The sequence below is a fragment of the Alexandromys fortis genome, unplaced genomic scaffold (genome assembly GCF_014885135.2).
Source record: "Alexandromys fortis isolate MF-2015 unplaced genomic scaffold, M_Fortis_MF-2015_v1.1 scaffold_288, whole genome shotgun sequence".
Lineage (NCBI taxonomy): Eukaryota > Metazoa > Chordata > Mammalia > Rodentia > Cricetidae > Alexandromys > Alexandromys fortis.
In genome coordinates, this window is record NW_026068171.1 from 1,023,609 (window position 1) to 1,047,987 (window position 24,379).

At 40.0% G+C, this 24,379-nt stretch overlaps 1 protein-coding gene across 2 annotated transcripts in view; it reads right to left on the reverse strand.

Moving 5' to 3' along the window:
• The window catches only part of Enox2 (ecto-NOX disulfide-thiol exchanger 2), a 51,704-nt gene extending 42,058 nt beyond the window's left edge, over nucleotides 1-9,646 (reverse strand). The window contains exons 1-3 of one of the 2 annotated variants that reach the window (XM_050128373.1): nucleotides 9,488-9,646; nucleotides 3,892-3,957; nucleotides 2,239-2,445 (exon numbers count right to left, since the gene is read on the reverse strand). In XM_050128373.1, the coding sequence (XP_049984330.1) occupies nucleotides 2,239-2,445; nucleotides 3,892-3,957; nucleotides 9,488-9,623 (409 nt within the window). In that variant the 5' untranslated portion in view covers nucleotides 9,624-9,646. The remainder of the gene's footprint in view (nucleotides 1-2,238; nucleotides 2,446-3,891; nucleotides 3,958-9,487) is intronic. The other variant, XM_050128374.1, reaches the window with a different exon arrangement.
• Between the last annotated feature and the right edge of the window lie 14,733 nt (nucleotides 9,647-24,379).

Below are 24,379 nucleotides of genomic sequence, written 5' to 3' on the forward strand. Positions count from 1 at the left end.
CTTCTAGAAAAGGTTTTTATGTTTTGATTCTTTTCACCACATTCTTTTATAATTTATAATAAAAGAAGAATTCAAGAGATTAGTGGCACCTGTGACCTTCCCCAGGAGAATGCTCAAATTTAAAGGGCAAAATTTAGTTCTTTCCACAACACTGATTGCCAGTCATCTCCTTTCATTTGGCAGTCCTGCGGATATTTGTAGGAGGTGACGGTAAACAGAGACTAGATTTCAGTCATGTTCAGATGGGTGCCTCCCAAACAGTATGTTTTCTTTTATGTCTAACTATTTAGGGTGTTTCAAAACCTTTACATTCTTATTAAAATAGGCTATTGTGGCCTGCTCTGTTATTGTTGCTAAGTGCTGCCTAATCTTCAGTAATTGGATTCTGTAGCACTTAGCAACTGTACTAAGAGCATCCTACATCTACCGCCCCCCTCTTTTCCCCATGCTACTAGCCTACTTTTACAAATTCTATATACCTTTTCCCTGGCCTATTGCAGCAGACTTCAAACTAACCTCCGTTCTTTTCTCTTCTTCCCTCTAATCCACTTTTACACAGAAATGTCAGATTAATCTTCTTGAGACAACCAGTCTCCTTGTTCAAAATTGTCTTCCTTACTCCCTAGTACCTGGGGAGTAAAAACCCAGTTTCTAAACCTTTCAATGTAGGCTAACAACTTAGGTTTTCCATCCGTCTCTCATGCCTGCTTAATATACAAACCACCACTCTTGGTCTCTTGAATGTTTGCCGTAACTTTCTACTTTTCTAATTCTGCTCATGTGATTCTTTGTTCCACTGCTGTCTCGGTTACTTTTCTATTGCTATGATAAGACACGACAATGAAACTTAAGAGAACAGTTTACTGGGGCTTACAGTCTCAGAGGGTTATAGGCCATGACCATCAAGGTGCCAGCATGGCAGCAGGCAGGCAGGTAGGCCGCCAGGCATGGAACAGTAACTGAGAGTTTACAGTCTTATCTCTAAGTAGGAGGTAGGGTGAGCTAGCTGGGAGGTCATAGACTTTTCAAACCTCAATGCCTGCCTCCTATTACATACTAACTCCAACAAGGCCACACTTTCTAATCCTTCTCAAATATTTCCACTGATTGGGGACCAAGTATTCAAACATATGAGCCTATGGGGGTCAATTTCATTCAAGCCACCACAAAAGTAGTTCACCAGCAAATGCTTTCTCTTTGTCATTAATCTTTTTGTGCCTAAAAGATGGTCCCATAAGTAAAGGCACTTGCTGCAAAGGGACTGAGTTATGATAGAAGGAGAAAACTGACTCCCGTAAACTGTCATCTGGCCTCGAAACGGAGGCCATGACACAGAACACCACCACCACCACCACCACCACCACCACCACCACCACCACCATCACTGCCACCACTACCACCATGACCACAACCACAGATAAATGTAAAATACAATTTCAAAACTGACCTTTCTGGATATTTCTATTAGGATTCAGAAATAGTCATATTCTTTCCATCCCTCTTTCACTCCTCTTTCCATTATCTTTCCCTTCCCTACGGCAATTTTAAATCAGTCATCATTATCAGTAGTGAGTGAGCCTTATCAGATGGAGGTAGAAGCATGAGTTCTAGAATGATGTAATAGATGTCATGTTAGAATACAGTACCAAGTGCTGTGGGAGCACTCAGGAAAGGGGGCCCCAACCTGGGACAGACTGGACAGATAAATTAGAGAACGATTTCCAGAGAGTTTATATTTGAGCTGCAGCATTAGGGTATGAGTGTGTGTTGGGTTGGCATGGGCAAAGATATAAAACATTGTGGCACATGGTGACTCACAACCATCTGTAATGAGGTCTGGTGCCCTCTTCTGGCCTTTAGGCATATACACAGACAGAATATTGTATACATAATAAATAAATAAATAATAATAAAAAAAAACATTGTGGCGCATTCTGGGACCTAGAATTTACTGTGTATTTGGGACATGTGTGCAGGAAGAATTGGGATGTGACCCTGAGCAGAGTCTATCATCCACATCTCTAATGCCACATGTAAAGTCTAGTTATTTCCCAGACAGTTTGGAACTTCTGATGGCTTTAAGGAGGAAGGCTGGACAGAAGGTAATATGCCTTTTCCGTCTTTTATGGTAGAGGGAATCCCTTTTAATTAACACACTTCTGCTAATGACCCAAATACTCTGCTCTCAGATCTCTGCATTGTGCCTGGCGAGTACAATCCCTACATGTCAACACTTACCAGACAGATAAAGGGCTTTGTCCACCATAAACTCCTCAGCAAAGCGAATGTGACAGAAGTTCTTTTTGCTCTTCCGGATAGCAATGATCTCTCCACACTGCTCGAATACTTCCACAATGATCTGTTCAGTCCCATTCTCAGGCAGGCCACCCACAAATACTGTCTTACATCCTGGAGGCCTCTCTCGTGTTGCAGGTGGTGGGAGATCTAAATTAAAAGGTAAAATAATTGGAAATAAAAATATTTGCTTGGGACAGACCTCATTGAAATCTGATTTTTTTCAGAGACAGTCTTATTGTCTCCTCAAAAACTTTAACCTCTTTACGTGCTTGTCTCTGCTCCACAGAAAATTTATTGTATGAACCTGAAAAGCATTTTATCCAATGATTTTTGTGACTGTGGTTGCTACGGAATGAAGACCCATTCTGTCTGATCCATAGAGAGCTTTAGTTTTGTTCCTTACTTTTGCTGTGATAAGCCTGTACTGTTAATTTTTTGGTTATCTGTATTAAGAGGAGTAAGTAGGGGAAATTTCCCTTAGCTTCACTAATTACATTCGAGCCTGTATACCCACAGTCCCTAATAGACTCGACTTAGTTCAGATGGTGGATTCTACATTCTATTTATGTTTATTGAAAGAGGTGGTTCACGACTAATTTGACAATTACAAGGTGAATATTTACAAAAGTATTTATAGCTGTTAGAAGGGTTTGGTTAAACAAATTAGAGTACAAAGTATTACTTTTATATTCTTATGGACTTTTAAATATAAATACAAATAAACCTTTCCTCTAATTTCTTGTTGGAGTAGTGAGTTCCAAAGCCAATCCTATAGCATTTAAAGGGGCAGAAACTCTAAACTTGCCTGGAAAACCATTAACTAAAATGAGATAAATCTTGCCATAGAGAGTCATTAAAAACATCCCTAATGCTTTTCCATCTCCCTCTCTAAGAGACAGATTCTGTCTTTCCCTTCTCCCCACTTCTCCCCTTCCCCCCCGTCTGTCTCTCTCTCTCTCTCTCTCTCTCTCTCTCTCTCTCTCTCTCTCTCTCTACCTCTCTTTCTGCTCTTCTTTCTTTTTCCCTCATAACCCACTAAATAAATATTCAACCTCAAAAAAAAAATCTCTAATGAGATGATTCTCCCTCTGCATAAAAAGTACGTTCCACTCTCTGTATTTATACGGCTTGTTGGATCTGTCAGCTCCTTGTTACTCTTTATATGTGTCAAAGCATTTTTAAAAGTGAAACCCTACAGTTCAAAGCCCAACAGAACAAAGCATCCTGGCTATGTTTTTTTTTTCTTCTTCCTAGTGTTGGTTTGTGTCTGCAAGGATTTATTTTGTGTAATCCATTCTTCTGATTCAGCTCTCAACAATTCTCCAAGCTCAAGATTTGGAAGCTCAACAATCAGGGATTACAGCTCCCCTGTGAAAATAAATGAGTTTCTTTCACAGAGGAGAATGAAGCCTCCACCTGAGTCTTATCCAAGCTGGCAAACAGCTGATTTGAGAGCTTCCTTGGTTGGCAGTTTCTCTATGTACCTAGCTTTGCTACTGCTGCCTGTCTTACTGGGGTGCTGAGAAGACCAAGGTTTTCATGATGACATTCCTCGCTTATTTAGTTTATAAAGTGGACAATGGGAGAACTTACAAACTGCTACGTTTCGAAGTCTGTAATTTTCAGAAATCACTGCTTTAGTTTTCGCTTGTGGGTTCCCTATGAGAAGTTTAGAGGGGAAGAGAACAAGTTAGAGTGGGCAGGAGTCTGAATTATCTTACTTAGGACTACTAAGTGATGACATTTAGCAATTTTGGAAGAAAGGGGTTGACAACTGCTTAAGACTTAGGCTTTGGGGTTTTGAACAACTGGAAAATACTATTGCCATCCTAATTCCAGTTATTCTTAATTATGGTAGCATGAAAGAATCCATTTGGGAGTTGAACACATAATGCCTGGCCCCACACCAACAGCTGATCAGGGTTCAGGGTGCTGCTTGTGCTTTTTTTCTTTTAAGCTTCTCAGGCAGACTTAGTATGTACTTAGTGTTGAAAGTTACTGAGTATTCTGAACTTCTGATATTAAAGAGGAAAATTCTTGACTAAATGAAGTGTCTCATTCAAAGACATCACATCAGATAAAGATATCATAAAGTTGGAATAGGAAATCCCACATTTAAGTCTTACTCAATATCTGTGTGACCATGGGGAAGTTACCCAACCTGTGAAAACTCCTTTTTCAATCTATTAAATCGGGATACTATTTCCTAACTTAAACTTCTTTTTGTATGACTATTGATACTACATTGACCATATTGGATATTGTACAAACCCTAGCACTTCTTAGCTTCCTAATAAATAGTAGCCATTACAGTGTCAATATTCACAGGTGTCTTAACTCCCAATCTGGTGCTTTTAAAAACTCTAGCATATGTCTGGAGTACAGTGTTAGCGAGGACCTGAACCTGTGAAATACAAACCCCCTTGATTTACCCAGATAAATCTGAGCTTGAGGAATTTATGGCCATGAAGATGCCTGTAGTTTTGACCACAGAATAGAATCAAGCCACTGTATACACAGGCAATGAATTTTCAAGACCATCTGTTTAGATGAGTTGCTTTCAAACAAAAAGCTTTGGAAGTCCTATTTTAGAATAAAAAAGGCTTCTGGAACTTACTTTTAAAGGATCTGCATGGTAAATAATTCTTTTATGAAGCAAAAGTCACCTTCATTACACAATCTGAATTTAGTTTATGCCCACTGACAGACTAAGGAATATGCAGTTGTTCTGTAGTGCCTAAATCATCACTCAGTGTGGTGACAGAGAAAGGTTCATGTAAAGAGGTAAGATAACTGGAAAAATAAAGAACTAGTCTTTGGTGATGGAAAAGATGTAAAATTCTAATTACATCCAAGCAGCCACTCTGGGGAGTGTGTTAAGACTATCAGTATTAGGATCGGAATCCATTGCTGGTCTTTGAGAAAGGAGGCAGAGAGCAGCACAAAGGATGTAAATACCATTTGCATAACATCCTACTTTTCAGAGGAACATCGGCGAACACTTGGTTGGTTTGTCAGAACGTATACAATGCAAAGTCTGTGAGTCGATTTTATTAGACAGCCCAAGAGCGAAGGCCTTACAGACAATCAGTGGAGGTCAGATGCATTTTTAATGTAATCCCAGCTAATTGGAAACAATCAGAAGGCTGGAAAATTGTTATTAAGGCCCAATTTACTCGTTTATTTTAATTCTCTTTATAGAGTCCAGCCTTCAGAGGGAAAATGGGTTCTGTCTCTTTTGATACGGTAAAATGAAAAAAAAAATATGCCTTTTCTGGTTCCTGGTGTTTTCACATGTGTGTGCACACAGGCAGCAGGTGACAAGCCATCATTCATCCCTCATTCACTGTTACTTCCAATAGATTAAAAATGTAACGTGCCCTCAGGTGTTACAGTGGAAGTGAAAATCTTGACAGAACTGACTTTGCTAGAGAGATGGAGCTCTGTTCTCTCATCGGAGAGCCCCACTGATAGAGAATCAGTAAGTCATTGAGAGCTATCCTGTAGAGAAAGTATGCGTGCTGTAGGCAGCTCTCTTTTTGCTATACTTCAAATCCTGGGAATAGGAGCCCAGTGCTTAGTCTTCTCCCCGTTAGTAAATTCTACTGAAGTTTTAGATTACGTCTTACGTTGCCTACTCTAGATCGGAGAGGTTCAGTTACTTACCAACATCTCATGGCTGAAAAGAGGTGGAAAGCTGGGCTATGAAATAAGGCCTGTGTTAGTTCAGAGACCAAGTACTTAACTGTTAAGGTATTCTGCCTGCTCCAGCAAATGTAAAAAGCCCCACTTTTGATTTTCTAGTATATTTTGAGGAGTTTTACCTAGAGACATATTTGCAGTGTTAGATTTTTTAAAATGTAGTAGTCATAGTTTTACAGCTGAGTGAAGATATAGGTATCTAGGCCAATCTAACCCAATATCATAGTTTACGGGTAAAGAAACTGAGACACCAGGTAGATGCGCCTCTATTAACGTCTGTGGAAACAGGGGCTTTCACGGAACCTGAAGCTCCTTGATTGGCTACAATGGTTGGCTAGCAAACCTCCAGAATCTGCCTGCTTCTGGTCAGGTCACACAACATTCAGCTTTCATGAGGTACTGGTCATCTGAACTAAGGTCCTTGGGCTCGCATGGCAAGCATGTTACCCACAGAACCTAGCCCGCTGTTTCTTTTTTACATTTTGAAATGCTGGGAAATCCTCATCATGTTGAAGTTTACTATTTATTTTTGATTTTTATCTCTGGTTGGTCTGAGTCATTCTTCCTCCTTTAAATCAGTTAGGCTTTCAAGAAGGAGAAGTGGGGCAACAGTATTAAATACAGCAGAGAGATAAAGTAAGGAATAAAAATCCAGTGTTTCCATTGGATTTAGGATCTAGATAGAAATGTCTCAGAAGGGTTTACCACAGATTTAATCTCAGCACCTCCCACGCTGAAGTAGTCCAGAAGAGGAGAGCACACTTGGAGCAGGGCCGGAGGGGAGTGAGGCTGTGAGCTCAGGAAGCACTGGAACCTGACTAAACGGTGGGCGTGTGGCAAGTGGAAAAGAAGAATTGCAAACAGTAATGAAGCAGAGTGGTTCTCAACCTGTGGGTCGGGACCCCTTCGGGGGGGGGGGTCACCCCACCCTTTCACAGGGGTCGTCTAAGAAGTCGGAAAACAGATAGCTACATCACAATTGATAACAGTAGCAAAATTACAGTTTCAAAGTAGTGACAAAAATAATGTTAGGGTTGGGGGTCAGCACACCATGAGGAGATGTATTAAAGGGTCACACCATTAGGAAGGCCGAGAGCAAGCATTTAGAAGGGGGACTGGGCAGTGACTAAAGACACAGAGATGAATACTAGGATCTTAGTGCTGAGGGTGACTTTGAATATACTAGATAGGCACGAGGAAGTAATGGGGCTTTTCATCAAGGCCTTATAATAAATTAGGCTTGGTGGGCCCTAGAGATGATCAGGGCTTCAAGCTATATCAACTGCCTGCTTTCCTGTCGTACCTTTACAAAACAAGTTCTCACTGTTAATAAAAATGGCAGAATTGCCACACTTTCAGCAAAGAATTGAGAAAGAGATGCCCGAGTTTTTGTACATGACTAAACTGAGTATCTCTCTTTAAACAAAATTTCCATTTCTAAAAAGCAAATAAAAAGCCAGTCTGATTTAAGCTTCATGGGAGTGTTATTTTTGAACTCAATTCTAAAGCGGATTCATCCCCAGAAGCCACTCATTTACTGGCATTAATTGCCCTGTCAGCCTTCCTTAGTACAAAGATGAAGAACTAAATGATTGGGCCTTTGGGTAAATGCTGCCTTCTTACTCTGTGGCTCTTCCAACTCAGAACAGAGGAATCATGGCTGCATGAAGAGAAAGGTAAAAAATGTGTTTGAGAAATTTACTTATTTCTTTTACTGCAGAATATGAAGTTACAATCTCTTTAAGGCATGCACTGAAAAATAATGTGACAAATAATGTGGTCTCTGTGTTAAAGAAAAACAAAAATCAGGACACTTGTGCTATCCTTTGGAGACTTAGAAACTGGACCCTTAAACTGAACATATCTATTGTATCCACCCTGGACATCACAGGTTATGAACCATCCTGTTAGCTTAGACTTGATAAAAATAATGAAAGTCTAGCACAGGCTGCTCACATAATACATGAATGATTAAATCAGCAGGACTCTGCCTTTTTAGTTTTAATGCTCACAATGCCTACATTCAGGGGTTGTTTTTACATGATAAAGGAACTATTAGGGATGTGCATCTTTCTATAATTTGAACACAAAATGCTGGAAGAAAGGGAGAAAAGGGACATTGCATATGTTAGGACAGTGGAAATAAAAGTAAGACGTAAGGTTTAATGACATTGCTATGCATAAAACCAAAATCCAGGAATGGCTATGTGAGTTGTCAAGAAAGGGCTAGAAAAGACTTTTTTTCTTTATTCCCTAATTCTCTTTGAAACAAAATACTCATTTCTAAATAGTCTTCTTGGATGCTGGTCTCCTAGGTTTCTTAGTGGTCTGAAAAGATGTATCCTGTTAACAACTCAGCTAAAGCCCAGAAGGCACTAAGATCATTTTTCACTAGCAAAAATGGCCAAGGGGACCTGTCAAGACACATTCTAAAGCCCTCTGACTGATTCTAAAGCCTTCTCAGTTATGAGCAAGTCACACTAAATAGAATTCGGGTCCCTGGCAGCATCTGATTCATGATGAACTAACTCCTATTTATGGTAGTGGATGAAGCATTTGTCTGAAGACACACGTTAAAGGTTCCTATTTGTCTTGATGAGGCAAGTTCATTTGCTCTATGGTCTAAATAGCTAGATGGATTTTCAAACCAACAACTCAAATCTGAGCAACACAGCAGCAGCTTCCTTGACAGTCCATGCAGTATACTAGGACTCTAGGAAAAACATTATCAATAAGGCTTGAGTCACATTTAGGGATAGCTTGTAATCATTTAAAATATGGATCTGGAGAAAAGGAGGATTAGCGGTGTTAAATTTGACTTGAAACAGCCACCTGAATACTATAGACATGTAAAGTAAGTCTAGAGAGAAGCCTATTCTTTACCAGCAAGCTGGACTCTCTGGATCATTTCTATTGGGTTAGATGACTACATGGCTACCAGTAGCCTGACTTAGTCTCAACATTCCTTGCCCTTCCACAGAACTGAATTTCACCTCACTGTATATTGTAGTATAGAAGGTGACTAGCAGCCGGTGGAATGATATGGGACTACCTGGCAGCAATGGGGCCTGTGTAGCACTAGATTCATTCTCAAGGCAAGGGCTTCAAGTGGGCTCAGACCATACTCAGTCTCTGCCATCACTAGTGTTATAAAAAGAAAAGCCTACAAATGACAGTGGTGAGCACTTGGTGTTGGGCGCCTCCTTCTGTACTAACACCTGAATTCCCTGTCACACGGCATTAGGCACACTGCACCACATGTGCAATGTTGTATTGCAGCTAGCATACAAACATCTACTGATCTGTACATAAAGTTCAGCCTCTCCCAGTAAGAGAACAACTTTCCGTTTCTCTTTCTAGGTGAAGCTTCTGCATCTACACCCATGAAGCCCTTAGGTATTCTTTGGAAAAAGAACTCTAAAACACTGTGGCTTAAATAGGCGAAACCAAACAACAACAACAACAGAAAGAAAAAGCAGGCTAGTACTTGGGTTGGGAGGGAAGAGAGTGCAGCTTTTGCAGTGTATGATCTCTTTTACTACAGGCATGTCTGGAGGAATTGGCGGAGGCACTATTCCCAAACCGGGCATCATTGGAGTTATCGGTGGTATGCCAGTCATCATTCCAAGGGCAGGATCGAAGTCTGAAAAAAAAGACAAAATAAATTACTAAATAAATAAATAAATAAATAAATAAATGATAGCAGACAAAGTCAAATGGAGGCAGAATGTTATGTTATAAATATCAAGTCAAAAGGTCTTTGTAAGACAAAAGCAAAACAAACAAATGCCTCTTTCTGGTTAACATTCTCAGTCTTAATTACCATGTATCTGTACACTTTTCTTTCACGATGTAGGAGTTGTTTTGTTTGATCCCAGCCTATGTAAATAGTCTCGACATGTCTGTTTGATATTCAGCATCTTCTATAACATTGCTCTGCCTTGTGTAATCCATCAGTTTCCAGTACACATCTTTGGCTCCATTCTGACAAGGCTTCTTCTTGTCCCTTGTACCGTTCCTGTCTTTTTCTTTTTATTTATTTATTTATTTATTTATTTATTTATTTATTTATTTATTTATTTATTTATTTATTAAAGATTTCTGTCTCTTCCCTACCACTGCCTCCCCTTTCCCTCCCCCTCCCCCAATCAAGTCCCCCTCCCTGGTCAGCCCAAAGAGCAATCAGGGTTCCCTGCCCTGTGGGAAGTCCAAGGACCACCCACCTCCATCCAGGTCTAGTAAGGTGAGCATCCAAACTGCCTAGGCTCCCACGAACCCAATAGGTACAGTAGGATCAAAAACCCATTGCCATAGTTCTTGAGGTCTCAGTAGTCCTCATTGTCCGCTATGTTCAGCAAGACCGGTTTTAACCCAGGCTTTTTCAGACCCAGGCCAGCTGGCCTTGGTGAGTTTCCGATAGAACATCCCCATTGTCTCAGTGTGTGGGTGCCCCCCTCGTGGTCCTGAGTTCCTTGCTTGTGCTCTGAAAGATAATGCTTTCCTGTCTTTTTCGAGTATAGTGATAACAGTATACACTTTGTGGGGATGGGGCAGACTTAGGTTCTTCTTTCTGTCATTCAGCAGCAATATGGTTTATATCTCCTACCTTCCAGGGAGCCATGAGGCGTAAAGAGAATGAAGAATGAAATGTGCTGAGCATAATGCACAACATGAAGTGGCTCAACAGATAACTACTCTGTGTGTCTTTCTCCATGATGTTTTCCCTGGCTGGAAGGGTCTGAAGCTCTCTGAATTTTCCCTGTGCTTCAAAGCTTAAGTCTTACACACTTGAAGCATCCTTTGTAGATTATTCTGATGCATTCTTAACTCTGTGTCTAAAAATCTGTTCAAACTTTTTGCCACTGAATTTTTTTTTACTTTCCATTGCTTTTGTTTTACAAAGAGGTGTGACTCTAGGAAGTATGGCATTGCCTGCACTGGCTGGTTGTGTGTCAACTTGACACAAGCTAGAGCCATCAGAGAAAGGAGCCTCAGTTGAGGAAATGCCTCAATTGGATTCAGCTGTGAGGAATTTTCTCAATTAGTGATCAATGGGGAGGGCCGGACCATGGTGGATGGGGCCACCCCTGGGCTAGTGGTCCTGGGTTCTACAAGAAAGCAGGCTGAGAAAGCCAGAGGATGCAAACCAGTAAGCAGCTCCCCTCCATGGCCTCTGCATCAGTTCCTGCCTCCAGGATCCTGTCCTGTTTGAGTTCCTCTCCTGTCTTCCTTTAGTGATGAACAGCAATATTGAAGTGTAAGCCAAATAAACCTTTCCTCCTCAACTTGCTTTTTGGTTATGTTTCATCACAGCAATAGAAGCCCTAAGACAGTACCCAAACAATTTTTGGGAGGTTTATATATGTGAATCCAAATCAACAACAACATCAATAGCAACATCATTCTGATGGCACAATCTCTTGTGATACATTGCAAAAACATACCCCCTGGATTGATTTCTTTACCAGAATCTAGAAGGATTCCATAGGCATATGGCCTGAAGCTTCTAGAGGTATCTAGTTGATTCCATATATAGTATAGAAAATGTAACATGAAGAGCCAGGCCTGCTTGTTTGGGTTTTCTGTCCTGCCCAGTACCCCCCAACTGTTTAGCCCCAAAGAAAACCTCACATAGGTCTCCATAAATTATAAAGCTGATTGGCCCATTAGCTCTAGCCTCTCACTGGCTAACTCTCTCACATCTTGATTAACCCATTTTTCTGATCTATGTTAGCCATGTGGCTCAGTACCTTTTTTCAGTGGGGCAGATCACATCCTGCTTGTTTGGGTGGTCTGGGCAGGAGTGGGAGAAATCAACTTCCTCCTTCCCAGAATTCTCCTGTTCTCATTACATCATTTCTACTTCCTGTCTGGTTTTCCTGCCTATATTTCCTGCCTGGCCAATCAGCGTTTATTTATAACATGATTGACAGAATACAGACAATTCTCCCGCACCAAGAAAATTGGAGAGTAACCCCAAATGGGATAAACAGAAACTGGGGCCCATAGGAACCTAGAATGAAATTAGGACTCTGCACTCAGGTACACTGTCAATTCTGATCAATCCCTGATATGGAAGAGGAATTTATAATTTTCAAGAAAGGTACGTCTGGTGGGTAGAATAAACAGACCCTACTCTGGATTGGTACTGATCTTATGGCACTGACCTCATAGCCAGTGTTCAGCACTAGAGAGACTTAGAAGATGGCAAGATAAGCCTTTGAAAGCCTGGCATGACCCCTGAGTGCAGTACAGGCTCAGAACAAGGGCTTCATTTGGATATAAGAGTAGTCCTAATTTCATTGTCTAAATTGTTTTTGTAAAAAAAAATCTTGGAGATTTGTAAAAAAAATATTGAGAAAAAGGACTTCAAGTTTCTTTGACTTCCCATTACAATACTTATCTCAGTATAGATATGCATACAATGTACTGCAATCAAAGAGACACTGTGAAAGGTTGTGCTGGTGATGGAGGGACAGTTGCATTAGCAGTGGTGAACCCTACTCCCAAAGATTTCATCATGCTAGCCACAGAGCTAAGTGGAATAATGTTTGTAAGGTTGTCCTTAAGGTGGCCCTAAGGATCTTGGGTGGTTCTTGAAAATGCTGGAGGAGGCAGATATAAAGAGCAGAGGGACTCTGTGGTTCCAAAAGGGGCAGAACTTTAGTCCTACTATGCCAAAAATTGAAGGAACCCTGTGTCTGGGCAGACAGGGACGTGGATACCACATGGACATCCCCTTATGCAAGGACAGTCCAAGCAAGCTAGGTCATCACGTCTTCTAATGTCTGTCTCCCTGAGGTGCTAATATCCTAGAGAGGTTTAGGAAGAAAAAAGTTTCTCTCAATCCTCATAGGTTAACCTACTCAACATGCATGCACACCTACATATAACTGTCTCCAGAGGTTCTCATAATTTTATTATTTTGCACTCAATAGTATGTGACCTTGAGGAAAGTTTCTTAATGTCTCTATGCTTTCATTTTCTTTTTGGTAAACAATAGGGGCACATAATGAAATTTAGCTCAAACAATGAAAGAACAAATTAGGTATTAAGACCCCTGGCATAGATAACTTTTCTTTCTTCTGTGCCAGTTGTGAAACACATACTGATAAACTTACTAATTCAGACATTCACTATTATAGTCCACAAACATTTATGATAAGGCTTCTTTAAGTTACGCCCTATGCAGGGGCTGGGAAAGGTGTCTAGTTTCCCTTTTCATCTTGGAGAACTTTAGGTCTCTGGCCCTCTGTCTTGCTGTGCCTACAGCAAGTAAGAGCACCGTGATTCAGAATGCCATTTGTGCATTTGTAAAATCTGATTCTTTGTGCAGAATATTTTGGAGAGATTGCTAACATCATCTCATCCATTTACAAACTGTTAATTTTCTTTAGGAAGAGATCAGATTAGACTGTATGCCACCTAAACAATTCCATCTATTTCCCCAGCCATTGAAATGTTTGTCTTCCTCTTATTGTTCTGCCTGCCTCCTCATTGGTATTCATATAGGTCTGTCACTCACAACTCTACCTTTCTACAGATTACAGACACATCACTTCATTAAACAAGTTCTGCTGCTTCCAATGAGAAGGAAATGCCTGTCTTCATGGACTGTCTACTAATAGATGGAGACAAACAAATATATAGGATAATATAACTCCTGACTGATGAAGTCATCACTCTGCAGTTTGGTAGGATTACATTAATATTTTATGAATTCATTTAAAAGCAAATGTATTCATGACATATGGCTAAAGATAGAATAGATAACCTCCCTTTAATTCAACACGTCGAGTTCCATAGGCTAAACTGCCAAAGAGGGCTTGCTAGAGGGCATTTGTGCATGACATTTCAAAGACTCCCATCCCATTACTTATTATTTTGTTTATATTTAACCATTAAGACACAAAACGGACCTAGATTTCCAATGCCACTGGGGAAAAGCAACGAGATATAGGCTTTTATATGAGTATTACAGAATCTGAAAACTCAAAGGGAAATTTAAAACACATTGGGAGTAGAATAGAAAAGAAATTCCTTCTCCTTTTCTGGCTTCTAGCCTGGATTGAGGAGTACTGCCAATATATGTATTATTGCCACCTATTATTTGGAATTTCAACACCTGAAAGAGATTTGAAATCACACACAAAGGCTGTTAAAAGGGCAAAGTATACCTCCAAAGTTCATTTGACAAAAATTTCACTGTTCAATTTTGCCTTTATTATTTCTTCTTTGGCCACTCATTTCCTATAGCCTTCTTGACTCTTGGCACAGCTACTGCTGGGTAGGCCATAAAATATTGGTTTGTATACCGCCTTTTGAGTCATGCAATTTTCAAAGTCCCACCCTATTAGAAATTCTGCCAATTCTGAGCTAGTTGGGCAAGCTTTCTGCTCAGAGTAAGAGTTGTAGATCCATCACATTTTCAAGTAACTTTTCAGTGTAGACTTAGTTTTCCTGCTACTTAGCAACTGTTTTCCCCCAAATTTGGTAATATTAAGTGATACTTTGTACATGTATGAGCCATTGAGGGGGAATGGACACAGAGTCAGGTCTATGCTGTTATTCAATCATCCAATTGTCAATCTGTTACCAATCAGTTGGCTGGGGGTCCTTTGCTCTACCAGGATAGAGACAGTAGGTGGGTGAGGAGAAAATTTTCCTGGCTGGTAGTTCTGAGCCCTTGAGCTTCCATAGCCCAGGGGCTGGAGTAGAAGACCAAAATTTAGAGATATAATCACTGTGAGTTAGGAAACACTGATCCAGGCTTTAGAAACTATACACTTATGGTTCTAGCCATAAATTACAAGCTTATTACGCTGGACTTTAGCCACCCATGGCCTTTAACACATGCAGCTATTGTAATCTTTGGTTAACAGCAGCACTGGGTGGGGGTGAGAGCAGATAGCAGAAGCAGACAGTACCTTCTAGTTTTAAATCTCTCACATGGATCTCAGGTGCTAGGACCCACAGCTCTGCCCTGACAACTGTTAGAACTCTCTGGTCCAGAGAGTTGGGATCTTCAGGCTTTGACAGTGGCTATACGAAGCTCTTGGGTTCAGGGTATCCAAGGCCCTTAGCCCTTAAAGGCTGGTAGCTCTCCGGTACTCTTCTAATGACCAGAGCCCTCCGATTCTCATCTTTGGCTTTTCTTTGATGTCTCCGTGCTCTAGTGTTTCTGTTTTCATGACTCTGTGGAACTCTTCAGTTGCTCTCCCATTGCTGTTGTTGTTGCTGCTGCTGCCCTGTCCTCTCCTTTGCCTTCACTATTGATGAAGACTATTGGGTCAAAAAAAAAAAAAAAAAAAAAAACCACAACTCAAGGGAAGCCTTTATTGGGCTGAATGCTGAAACACCAGCATAGGAGGGTGTTTCCAGGCTTACTAGAAAAGTGAGTCAAACAATCCACTTATATAACTGGAAAGGGGATGTGTCAAGGAAGTTTGCATTAATCAAAGTACACTTTCATGGAAATGAAGGGGCTGTGCTTGGACCAATAGTGACATTAGCACTTAGGCAAATATGGAACCATGCTTATCCTAATCACAAGAGTCTCTCATTCAAGTTAATGAATGTGTTTGTACGAATTACAGGCCTTCTCCAGGCATCTATGGAAAGTGTGCCTCTTCCTTCTTGGGTGGAAAAAAGCCTACTGCAGGCTGTTTAAAACAAACTTGATAGGGATATTCCTCTCTGGACCAGAGTTGTGCTTAAGCAGCAAATATCTATAACTGCCTTGAAGTTTCTTCAAGTGTCCATGGAGTTTATGAAGCAGCTAATGATATGAGGGCACTTTGGCTGCTTGGTGGGTGTTTCTTTGCTCAAAGAAGCCATGACACCAGATAAGGTCTAATAGCTGTCAATCTGAAGACAAATGTTCTTCAGTAATACCTTAACTTTGTAAAGGAAATAAAGATGAAAGGAGTGCTTGCAATAAGGGCTTATATTAACATCAACAGCACTTGAACATCATTCGACAGTGCTCAAGCAGAATCCTATCTTGGTTACCTAGAGAGAAGCGGTCTCTCTCTAATTTGTTTTACATTGTCTAAATTTTGGTGTCAGGTCTTGTGCCAAACATTGGCGAAATAAATATGGCAAAATCATATTCTAATTTGGAAACAACCATGCAAACAGAATACTGCCATTAATTATTATCATTAACATGGTTATTGACTGGATGCTTATAATATCCTAGGCACCATGTTAAACATTTTCTATGATCTCACCCCCCAAAAGAAAAGGAGAGTATCCAGTCTGGTTGGTGTGGGGTGTGATGGGTTAATAAAATTATTTATTTTTTAAAGGACAAAACTAGAAAGGCATCAAACCCTCGCATTAGACTGACAATGAACTTTTTCAGAGTATTGTAATCATGTCTAAGATTCTACAGGGCAACTGTTGTCACGGCACTTTTGCTCTGTGGAAGAATCTATTGGTATAAACCTGGGTGACTGACACTCTTGGACTAGGCCTATTTATAAAATCCTAGAAATCTTAGAAGTTTCCCATCTTTGATGGAAACAAAGGCATTACACATCCCCATTTTATGGCATGATAGTTGATATTTTCTGATTCTAGTCCGGACTTTCTATACAGATCCTTTGCAAGATTTTTGCAGGCAGCTAATAGAAAGAAAGAATTCAGATCTCTAAGAGCAGCCTGGCTAAATTGTAAGATGATTCTGGACTCTGCTGAAATAATTATTAGACCTCATATAAGCACACATTCCCAAAGTTTTGCTTAATGCATACAAAATTCCACCAGCACCTACCATGACTGTGTAGATCACTGGATATCTATTTCAGCCCATTAGGCAAGATGAGGTAGAATAAGGCCTGGTTCACAGACAATGGAAAATAAGCTAGCAGACTGGTTTGGGTTTCTTTTGTTAAAAAATTGTGTGTGTGTGTACATGTGCATTTGCAAATATTTATGTGGGGGCTTATTATGGTGCATATGATGAAATCAGAGGACAATTTTGTGGAGTCAGTTCTTTCCTTCCAGAACATGGTTCAGGCTATTGAACTTAGGTTAGGATTATGTGGCAAATGCCTTATACTCACTGTATTAGTTTCGTTTTCTATCACTGTGAAGAGACACCATGACCATGACAACTCTTATAAAGGAAAATATTTAATTGGGACTGGCTTACAATTTCATAGGTTTAGTGAATCATTGTCATGGTGGGAAGTAAGGTAGCATGTAGGCAGATATGGTACTGGAGAAGGAGCTGAAAGTTCTACCTCTTGATCCTTGGGCAGCAGAAGGAAAGACCATATACTGAGCATAGGTTGAGCATATATGAGACCTCAAAGCTCACCCCCACAGTGATACACTTCCTCTAATGAGGCCACACCTACTCCAACAAGGACACACCTAGCAACCAATCCCTATGGATTGAGCATTCAAACACTTGAGTCTATGGGGACCAAATGTATTCAAATCACCACACTCACTGAGCGATCTTTTCATTCCTACATTTTTGCTCTGGTCCCACATATCCTATTATGGGATTTCATTCCTGTAGTTCAAGGTTTATAAACACTACCCTTCTAGCCATCTTTCCTCTAGTCCTTCCAATTCAATTGCACTGTGTGCTTGTCTTTCTAGAAAATTTAATGCCTTATAAATTATGCTTTAAACTCTCAATCAAGGATGTTTTGCACACCTTTGGAGAACTAATGAGGACATTTCCTACTCTATACACAGTTTCTAAATATCTGAGTTTTAGAGATGAATAAAATATTATATATGCATATATATTTAATATTGCTAACTTCTGAATTTGCCAAGAAAAGATATGTGGGAAAAAATAACAGGGAATCTAAGTGATTCACATAGCTCTTAGGGGATAGAACATTTTAAAACACAAAATTTAAGAAATCGACACTCTTGGAATAAAAAACATTCTTTTCAGTCAATCAAATTCAGCTTCACAAAAACTCATTATATTTCTCAGTTTTATATTTTGCAGCAGACTAGTGAAAGTAATATTCACTAGTCTGGGGCTATGTGCCAGTTCTCTGAAAGCACTCAAGCATTTCACTTATTATGAACCCCTACATATTATTCAAGGCAATAGAGCAGAACACCCAATAATCTCCTCTGGCCTCTGTACAGCACACAAGCATGTGCACCCTAATTTTCCTATACCACAAAGACATATACATGCACACATACATACACATAAATGTTTCCTTTTCCTCAAGGACTGGAATATTGGTGTCTTTTATCTTTATAACTGACCAGGTCCCTCATTCCTCTCTTTTTTTTTTTTTTCCATTCAGTTTGCCTGGTCAGTTTTTTTCTCAACTTTGAAGACAGTGCAGTCCTAGGATTTATATATACGACTTTTAACTAACCTTCTTGCACTGTCTTCTCTTCCCATTCTTATTTTTCCCAGGTGATGATTTCGCTTTATTTGTAGAAGAGTTATTTTTCTTATTCTGTCATCTTTTCCATGAGCTGGGTCAACGTCTTTGTGGAAGGAGGTGATCTACTCAAACTCTGTAATTCACTACTATCTCCATACTACCTTCTCTTGCTTCATTTCTGATGATGGACACCATTTCCTCTGTCCAGACTCTTCTCTAGTTCTCAGTCCCCAACATGCTCCTAGTTAACTCTGATGCAAAAGTCACCTCCTTTGTGAATCTTCCCTGACCGGCACTGTTTATCTAGTTGTGTACAATATTTTACTCTGACTCTTTCTACATTGTACAACAGTGGTATTCATTTTATTGCCCCTACCAATGGAGTCTGATCTGAAGGCAAGGACTGAACCCTTTGAATCTCTACTTGGACTGAGCTCAGTATCTGAATTAATAAATGAATGCAGAAGTGAAAGAACAAACTAATAAAATAGATGGAAAGTTTTTGAGCTACTGCCAATCAAGAGGCAGCTTATACCTGCAAACACATTTTATTGGGGGAAGAAAATGTGATTCTGCCAACTTCAGAGCAGGGATCTTTGAGTTTACCTGCTTTCTCTCTAGGGCTCCTAATAGTACTTTGCATATAGCAGGCTTTAGTAAATATTTCTTCTATAAGTGAATAAATAAACGAACAGTATCACTCAGATCCTTCCTAATAGTTTCCAGTAGGGAGTCTCTAAAAAAAAAAAAGATGTTTTTTCTTATGATTGATTGTGCATTTATGTATTTCAGTGAGTTAAGACCGTGATCTTTTATCTCTTTGATTTTTCAAGGCAGGGTTTCTCTGTGTTGCCCTTACCATCCTGGAACTCGCTCTGTAGACCAGGCTGGTCTCAAATTTACAGAGATTGACCTGCCTCTGCCTCCTGAGTCCTGGGATTAAAGGTGTGTAAGACCATGATCTTTATTTTGAAGTTTCTGAAGCTCATGATCTTTGGATATTTTTCTAAAGGTTATAAATAGTTTAGAACACTTCTGTCTGAAAATGGTTCCATAGCATTTATCCACACATATTGTGATGTGAAATGACTATCGGTTCAGCTTTGGTGGTTGTCTCTATACTCAATTTCTACAGTGCCATCTATGTTTTGTCCCCTATGCCTTAGTGAATCTTGATATTCTCATCGGCTCCCAAGTCAATCATGATGTGGTTGTTTCTGAGGAAAATATGACAGTACATGGATCATACAGCTTACAGATTTTGTTAAAGTTGGGTACCTCTTTATTTATACAGGCAAATAACTACACGTTTTAAATATTTTCCATTATGTTCTATAGAACCTCAGTCATGTCTAACCCAAATGATGACAACTTGCTTTTCCTTGATGTCCCTGCCAGCTACTGTGTAACCGTGGGAACACACATGGCCTCTTGGAGAATAACTAAACATCTCCAGGTGTAAATATACTTCATGAGTTGTCTTAGGATTACCATTACTGGAAGGATTCTGAGTTTGTTTTGGAGAAATATTAATTCTATTTGGAACACTGTCATATGTATCACTGTCTCTTGGTAAAGGAATCTTTCCCAGGATCTCACCCCATTTGTCACTGAAAGCATCCTGTACCTGTTGGAGATGTAAACATTAATACAAAGCTAAGTCCAGTCTTTTTCAGGATTTGTCAGAAATGGGACTAGCCATGAGACAGGCAATCCCATTCTTCTTTTTGTTTCTCTTATAGTTAACCTGGCAATTTCAAGGATAACTTTTTTTTTTTTTTTGGATGACAATACCCATGGTGGGGCCTGAACTTACTCTGGGATTAAGATCCATGACTCACATTTTCCATTCTATCCCATATTCTCCCAGAGAAGACATCGTAATGAAATTCTTCTCCTACTTTCATATTTCACAGATCATTATGAAGCTGCTAAAAGTATTTGAATTAAGATGGAAATACTAAGCAGGGGCAAATAATAATCACTCAGTAATTTTCAATTGGTTCATCCTTGGTTCTATCTGGCATGACTGAACTAGAACACTGTTTTTTTTTCCCCCCAGAAGCTATGACATTTCTGGTTGCCTCTTTCTTGGGACAAATAAAGAGTCTTTTTGGAATGCTTTGGCAAAACAAACCCTGTTGCAGAAAACAGGTGTTAGGAAGTGATCCTGACCTGTCATCCCTGTAAATTAATTTTATTGAAAAGCAGCTGCACAAAACAGCATGGCAGATGAAAGGCAGATCCACTCCAAACTTGAGATGGCCTATTTCTGCTCCCCACTTGAAGAATATAATTATGTCAGTCATTGTCTTCAACGACAAGTATGTATCCATCAACATCCATGACAGTAGAGATTTGAACTCTCAGGAGGATGCCAAGAAAGCTTATATATCATCTGATTTTTATCTATGACGAAGTGTATTCTATTACCATAGAAAGGCCAGATGAGACAGGCTAAACCACAGAATACTGGCTCAGCAGGAAAATGCCTACGTGGAAGAAAGGTAGCTGAATTACTAAACCAATAATACGGGTACTTTACAGAACAGTTCCATAAGAGTCATTTTATTTAGTGTATAAATAGTTGCAAAAATATAGTGGTTTCCATTATAACATTTCCACACATGCAATTAAAGACAGTGATTTTGCCACATTTTCTATCACTTTCCCCTCTCACTGGTCCGCTTTCTAGAGGCTTGGGCAAAAGTTACATATGTTAACTAGTAACTATTCTATGAAAGAAACTGAGCTGCAGAAAAAGAGGGAGGATCCATGATGTGGTCCCGGCTGAAGACTGAAGAGGCCAGAAGATTCCTAGAGAGTAAGGAGTAAAAACCCATATTAAGACGCTAAAGTGGTAGGATTCCAATGTGCTTGGACAACAGTAAGAGATAGGCTCACTCAGAAAAGTGAATTTGCAACTGCTGGCTGAATTTTGATTTGTCTACTTTTATTTCAAATGGCCTCCAGCTTATTGGATGATGTTGCCCATGTTAATTATGGGTATTTCCTCCTCAGTAGCTCTCCTGCATGTCAATCATCTCTGAAAACCATCAAAGATGTATCCAGTGGTATGCTCTGCTAATCACTTAGATATTTGTCAATACAATCCAGTACATAACACAGTCCAATCCACTACACTTGGCAGTCCAATCTAGGACACATCTTTCATTCCAATCCAGTACATATTTCAGTCCAATCCAGAACACATCTCAGATGAGTCCAGTACCCATCTCAGTCCAATCCAGTCCATCTCAGTCCAATCCAGTACACATTTCTCAGTCCAATCGAGTCCATATCTCAGTCCAATCAACTACACATCTCAGACGAGTCCAGTATACATCTATGAGTCCAATACAGTACACATTTCAGACCAATCCAGTACACATCATTCATTACAATGCAGTACATATATCTCTCAGTCCAATCCAGTACACAACTCTCAGTCCAATAAGTATGCATCTCAGGCCATTCCAGTATACATCTTAGTCCAATCCAGTACACATTTCAGTTCAATCCAGTACACATCTCTCAGACCAATCCATTACACATCTCAGTCCAATTTAGTACACATCTCTCAGTCCAATATAGTACAAATCCCTCAGTCCAATCCACTACAAATCTTGGTTCAATCCAGTAAATATCTCTCAGTCCAATCCAACATACATCTCATTCCAATCCATTACATTTCGTTCAGTCTAATCCAGTACACAACTCAATCCAATATAGTACACATCTCAGTCCAACACAGTGCACATCTCACAGTCAAATCCAGTAAACACTACTCAGTCCAATTAAGTACACATCTCAGTCAAATACAGTGATATCTCAGTCCAAACCAGTACACATCTCTCAGTCCAATCCATTATACACCTCAGTCCAATCCAGTACACATCTCGGCCCAATTGGTACACATCAGTCAGTATAATCCAGTACACTTATCTTGGTCCAATCCAGTACACATCCCTCAGGTCAAATTCAGTATACATTTCGGACAAATCCTGAACACATATCTCAGTCCAATCCAGGATACATCTGTCAGTTCAAATCAGAACACATCTCAGTCCAATCTAGTACACATCTCAGTCCAATCCAGTACACATTGTCAGTCCAATCCAGAACACATCTCAGTCCATTCCATTACATATCTTGTTCCAATCCAGTACACATTTCTTAATTCAATCCAGTACACACCTCCCAGTCCAATCAAGTATACATCTCTCAGACTAATCTAGTACACATGTCTCAGTCCAATCCAGTACACATATCAGTCCAATCTAGTACACATTTCTGTCCAATCTAGTACATATTTCAGACAAATCCAGTACACATCACTCAGTCCAATCCAGTACACATATTGTCCAATCTAGTATACAACTCTCAGTCCAATCCAGTACACATCTCTCAGCCCAATCCAATACACATCTCAGTCCATTCCAGTACATACCTCGTTCCAATCCAGTACACACCTCCCAGTCCAATCAAATACACATCTCTCCGACTAATACAGTACACAGGTCTCAGTCCAATCCAGTACACGTATCATTTCAATCTAGTACACATTTCCATCCAATCTAGTACATATTTCAGACGAATCCAGTACACATCTCTCATTCCAAGCCAGTACACAACTCTCAGTCCAATCCGGTACACATCTCAGTCCAATCCAGTACACATCTCTCAGTCCAATCTAGTACACATCTCTCAGTCCAATCCAGTACACATCTCAGTCCAATCCAGTACACTTCTCCCAGTCCAATCCAGTACACATCTTGGTCCAATCCATCATAAATCTCAGTCGAATCTAGTACACATCTCTCAGTCCAAACCAGTACACATCTCAGTCCAATTGAGTACACATCTCTCAGTCCAATCTAGTACACATCTCAGTCAAATCCAGTACACATCTCAGTCCAATCCATCTGACATCACTCAGTCAAATCCAGTAAACATATCTAAGTCCAATTTAGTATACAACTCAGAGTATTCCAGTACACATCCCAGTCCAATCCAGTACACATTGCACAGTCCAAATCATGACAAATCTTAGTCCAATCCATCACACACCAATCTAGGTCCAATTGAGTACACATCAGTTAGTGTAATCCAGTACACATCTCTCGTTCCATTCCAGTACACATCTCTTGGGTCAAATCCAGTATATATCTCGGTCAAATCCCGAACACATCTCAGTCCAATCCACTACACATCTCCCAGTCCAATCCAGTATACTTTACTCAGGCCAATCTAGAACATATCTATGTCCAATCCACTACATATCTCTCAGTCCAATCCAGTATGCATCTCAGTCCAATCCAGTACACATCTCAGTCAAATCCAGTAGACATCTCTCAGAACAATGCATTACACGTCTCAGCCCATACCAGTACACACTCAGTTCAATCTAGTACACATCTCTTGGTCAAATCCAGTACACATCTCTCAGTCCAGTCCATTACACATCTCAGTCCAATCTAGTACACATATCAGTCCAATCCAGTACACATCTCAATCCAAACCATACACAACTGTCATTCCAATCGAGTATACATCTCTCAGGCAAATCTACTACGCATCTCTCACTATAATCCTGTACACAACTCAGTCCAATCCAGTACACATCACTCAGTCCAATCCAGTACGTATCTCAATCTAATCCATTACACATCTCTATTTCCAATCCAGTCCACATTTTAGTCCAATCCAGTCCACATCTCTGTCCATTCCAGTACACATCTCTGTCCAATCTAATACACATCTATCAGTACAATTTAGTACACTCACGGTCTAATCCACCACACATCTCTCAGTCCAATCCAGTACACATCACTCAGTCCAATCCAGTACACATCTCTCATTCCAATCTAGTACACATCTAGGTTCAAATGAGTACACATCAGTCAATATAAGCCAGTACACATCTCTTGGTCCAATCTAGTACACATCTCTGGGGTCAAATCCAGGACACATCTCAATCCAATCCAGTACACATCTCT